General features: G+C 48.0%; 1 protein-coding gene across 1 annotated transcript in view; it reads right to left on the bottom strand.

Annotated features, from left to right (window-relative positions):
* cdh23 (cadherin-related 23) overlaps window positions 1-5,000 on the bottom strand; it is a 113,012-nt gene that overhangs the window by 50,690 nt on the left and 57,322 nt on the right. Inside the window, exon 23 of the mRNA XM_065959776.1 lies at window positions 4,887-4,994. Within this exon, the coding sequence (XP_065815848.1) occupies window positions 4,887-4,994 (108 nt within the window). The remainder of the gene's footprint in view (window positions 1-4,886; window positions 4,995-5,000) is intronic.

The raw sequence follows: 5,000 nt of genomic DNA, 5'->3' as shown, positions 1-5,000 counted from the left end.
TTACACTCGGTGACGCCTCTTTAATTAATGGACGAGCAGAGCTTAATGAACAACAGCACAGAGTCTGCAGCACGGAGACGATTCGGGTTCATATCATCATGGTTACTGTTAACAGTGGGATGAAGTTTTTACAGTCTGCAGGATGATCCCTCAAGGTTCCCTCTACAATATGTTTCAATGATGCTCAAATAAAAACAACTTTCACCCATCCGTGTTTTTCCGCTTATCCGAGGTCTGGTCGCGGTGGCAGCAGGCGAAATGAATTATCCTAGACGTTCCCTCTCCCGGGCAATGTATTCCAAGACGTTCCCAGGCCAGACTGGATATACATTTATCATCCCTTCAGGGATCTCTGGGTGTACCCTGGGGTCTGCTTTCCAGACCTTGGGCGTACCAGGAAATCTCCAAAGAGAGTGGTCCAGGAAGATCCTGATCAGAAGTCTGAACCACCTGAACTGACTCCTTTCGATTTGAAGGAGTAGCAGCTCTACTCAGAGCTCCTCCTGTATGTCTGGTCTCCTCACCCTCTCTCTAAGTTCTGAGCCCAGACACCCTTCAGAGGAAACTCTTTATGGCTGCTTGTATCCGAGATCCTATTCCTTCTGTCATCACCCAAAGCTCGTGACCACAAATGAGATTTGGAACGAAGATAAAGCGGTAAATGGGGAGCGTTACCTTCAGGCTCAGCTCGCTCTTCACCACAACAGGTTGGTACAACGCCCCCATTACTGTTCTCGTTGAGTCGATCTCATGGTCCAACTTACCCTCATTTTGAACAAGACCTGAGGTACTTAAACTCCTTTACCTGGGTCAAGGACTCACTCACCCCCCCGGGGGGAGCAATCCACTGTTTTCCACCAGAGAACCATGGCCTCTGACATGGAGGTGCTGACCCTCAGTCCTGTCGCTTCGCACTTGGCTGAAAACTGCTCCATTGCCTGCTGGAGGTCCAAGCAAAAGGAAGTAAACAAAAATCCACATCATCTGCAAAAATCAGAGATGAGAATTTTAGGCCCCCAAACTGGAAACCCTCCTCCCCCTGGCTGCACCTTGAGAACCTGTCCATGAAAATCACAAACAGAATTGTGACAAGTGGCAACTCTAACGAAGGCCAACACGCACCGGGAACGTGTCTGACTTTGTGCCTAGGATGCGGACACAGCTCCATATTTGGCGGACCGGATGGCTTGTAGCAACGACCCTAGTATTCCTGCATTTCCCCCCCAAATGACCTCCCAGGCCTTCTCCAAGTCCACAAAATACATGTAGACTGAATGAGCAAACTCCCATGCCACAAAGCTTCCACAATCAAGGCTTTGAACATGGACCACTTGGTCTCCATGTCCCCAAACCTCCCCCAGGATAAAAGAGAAATTCTTCCAGAAGTGACGGTTGAAGACCCCATGGACAGGGACCACTGCCAAATGTTCCCAGTTCAGCCGCATTACATGTTTAGGTTTACCAGGTCCGTCCCTTCCCCGCCATCTGATTCAACTCACCACCAGCTGATGATCAGTTGGCAGCTCTGCTCCTCTCTTCGTCCGAGTGACCATGACATACGGCTGCAGATCTAATGGAACAACTGCAGAGTTGATCAACGATCTTTGGCCTAGAGTGTTCTGGTACCAAGTTCACTGATGGACATCCATATGCTAGAACATGGTGTTTGTTATAATAATAATAATAATAATACATTTTATTTAAAGGCGCCTTTCAGAACTCTCAAGGTCACCTTACAGAGCGGAGATAAAAACAACAAAGTAACAACACAACGATAAAATTAACATTAAAAACACAAAAAACATAAATGTACAAGATGTAAAGGAGTTATGAGGCCGGGTGGAGAATGATCAGACTGAATATGCCAGTTTAAAAAGATGTGTTTTGAGATTAGATTTGAAAATGGAGAGACTGTCGGTATTACAGATTTGTGGTGGGAGGGAGTTCCAGAGGTGGGGGGCAGAGCAACTGAAGGCCCTGGACCCCATGGTGGGCAGGCGGCCGGGTGGTGCAGTGAGTTGAATGGAAGAAGAAGATAGGTGAAGATGATCCGATGTTTAACCGGGAGCCAATGAAGCTGCTGTAGGACAGGGGTGATGTGATTAACAGGGCGTTCTGGTGATGATGCGAGTGGCAGAGTTCTGGACCAGTTGAAGTTTGTGGATGGACTTGCGAGGGAGACCAAAGAGAAGGGAGTCGCAGTAGTCAATGCGGGATGTAACCAGGGTGTTGACGAGGATGGCAGTACTGCTGGGAGTGAGGGACAGGCGGAGGCGATTAATGTTACAAAGATGGAAATAAGCAGACCGGGTGACATTATTGATGTGAGCTTGGAATGATAGTGTGCTGTCCAGGATGACACCCAGACTCTTAACCTGAGGGGAGGGAGAAACTGAGGAGTGGTCAATAGCCAGAGAAAAGAGAGGAGGAGGGGGAGGAAGAGGAGGAGGGGGAGGAGGAGGGGAAAGAAGAAGAGGAAGAGGAAGAGGAAGAGGAGGAGGAGGAGGAGGAGGAGGGGGAGGAAGAGGAGGAGGGGGAGGAGGAAGAGGAAGAGGAGGGGACTTGATTTAGAGATTGTTGATTTGGTGCAGAAGAGGAGAAGCTTGGTTTTGTCACTGTTTAATTGGAGGAAGTTGCAGGTGAATCAGGATTTGATTTCTTGTAGGCAATCAGTCAGGGAAGTGGGCGGGAGGGAGGAGGTGGGTTTGGTGGATAGGTAGAGCTGGGTGTCATCCGCGTAGCAATGGAACTTGATGTTATACTTACGGAAGATGTGTCCAAAAGGAAGGAGATAGATGATGAACAGAAGGGGGCCCAGGACAGAACCCTGAGGAACACCGGTAGTGACTGGAAATGGCTGGGATTTGAAGGAGTTGAGTGAACTGAGTGCGATCAGAGAGAGTTGATTTTGCTGTAGAGAGACTGTGCTTGTAGGGGAGAATGTGGTTATTGTACATTTCTCTGTGAATAAGAAGTCCAGTTTTCTTGTAGAGACGTTCCAGGCGACGGCCTTTTGTTTTGAGTTGGCGAAGTTCAAGCGTAAACCATGGAGCAGAGTGGGTGAATGAAACAGTCCGGGTTTTTAAAGGAGCCAGGGTATTTAAGAGGCTATGAAGACCATCATTGTAATGAGAAACCAGTTCATCGGGGGTGGATAAACAGTTTATGCTGGGGAGGCTGTCAATGCCACTGGAGAGAGCAGTTAAGTTAATGTCCTCGATGTTGCGATATGAAATGACACGTGGCAGATTTGTTTTGAATAGTGTAAGTTTGACATTGAAAGATATTAACATGTGATCAGAAATGGGAAGGTCATCTGCAGTGCAGTCAAGAGGAGTGACGCCAGAGCAGCAAATTAAGTCCAAGATATCTCCTTTGGAGTGAGTAGAAAAATCAATATGTTACTGGAATCCAAAGCTATCAAGGCAGGATGTAAAGTCCTTAGTCAAGGCATTGTTAATTTTATCCATATGTATATTAAAATCTCCCAGCAATATTATGTTAGGGGAGAGTGAGCACAGATGAGTTAAAAAGGAAGCAAAATAATTCAAGAAATCAGTATTGGGCTTTGGTGGACGATAGACAGTGGCCACTATGGTAGGTGTAGGCCCATTCAGTTGTAGGGCAATAGATTCAAAAGACAACTGAACAGGGACAGAAATAGGCGACACTCTCCAATTCTTGCGGTAAATTATCACGAGACCTCCCCCTCTGCCAGAGGTACGGGGTTGACAGATGTAAACAAACCCAGGAGGGGTACATTCATTCAGCTGTGAAAAGTCATTAGGTTGTTGCCACGTTTCAGTTAAACACAAAAATTCAATCTTACGGTTAAACAGGAGCTCCTGGAGGAGAGGACTTTTGCTGGTAAGAGAGCGGGTGTTGAATAATCTGAAGTTGACATTGTTGTAGTCGTGTTTGATGCTGATGTTAGCCGACCTGGCTAGGCTGGCTAGGACAGTGCGGTCAACTTTCCGGCTGGAGTTTCTTCGGGGATGACGAGTTGAGGACCAGATGGTTTGTATTGGTGTGGAGTCGTCAATTTGAAAGCCCCGTCAGGAACCACGGTGGATATATTTCCGACGGGCATGACGAGCGATGTCCAGGTAGAGAGATGCAAAGCCGGTGGAGGATCGGACAGGTGGAAACGTAGTTGCAGGAGCTCAGCGGCTGTGTAACAGAGTACTGCTGGCGTTGGGTTGAAGACCAAGGACAGGGCAGTCCAGACGAGCACGGACCATACAAACATTTTATTAATCCACATTGTTGCTGATGGTGGACTAGATAAGGCTCCGGCAGCAGAAGCAGCCCAGGTGAGGAGTGGGAGCCCTACACGCAACAGATAAGCTAATAGGCTACTCGTCCAAATTAACTCACCGCGTAATCTGATCTTTTTGGAAATATGTCGAGGTAAGAGTACAACAAATGCAAAAAGTCCGTAGATCAGTAAAATCATTAAAAACAGTCAGAGGAACCGGAGAGCAGCGGCAGCTAGACGCGCCAGTGTTCACTCAACCAGACGTGACGCATCAAACTCTGTTTATGGCCTGTGTTGCCTGGGACTAGCACGCCCAGGCCCCCGCATACACCTGCCATCTGGCTTAATATGCACCTGACCCCCATGTGTCCGCCTGCGGGTGGTATGCCATCAGGGTGACGGCTCCATGTAGTTGTTTAAGGGTGAGCCCGACCGGGCCCCAAGGAGGTAAGCCCGGCCACCAGACCCTCGCCTTCAAGGGTAAAGCTATAAAGCTAACTAGGTAAAGTTGACCAAGTAAAGTTAACCAGGTAAAGTTAACCAGGTAAAGTTAACCAGGTAAAGTTAACCAAGTAAAGTTAACCAGGTAAAGTTAACCAGGTAAAGTTAACCTTGTTCGAGCACTCACAGAGGTGACATCTGTGTTGATGGGACTCATCTCCACCACGTTGGTGTGGTACGGCTCGTCTCTCCACACGGGGGCGTTATCGTTGATGTCAAGGATGGTGACGTTCACCTGAAA

This window comes from Labrus bergylta, chromosome 10 (genome assembly GCF_963930695.1).
Source record: "Labrus bergylta chromosome 10, fLabBer1.1, whole genome shotgun sequence".
In the NCBI taxonomy this organism is placed as follows: domain Eukaryota; kingdom Metazoa; phylum Chordata; class Actinopteri; order Labriformes; family Labridae; genus Labrus; species Labrus bergylta.
The sequence above is the reverse complement of the archived record's forward strand: the minus strand, read 5'-3'. Positions and strand labels throughout refer to the sequence as shown.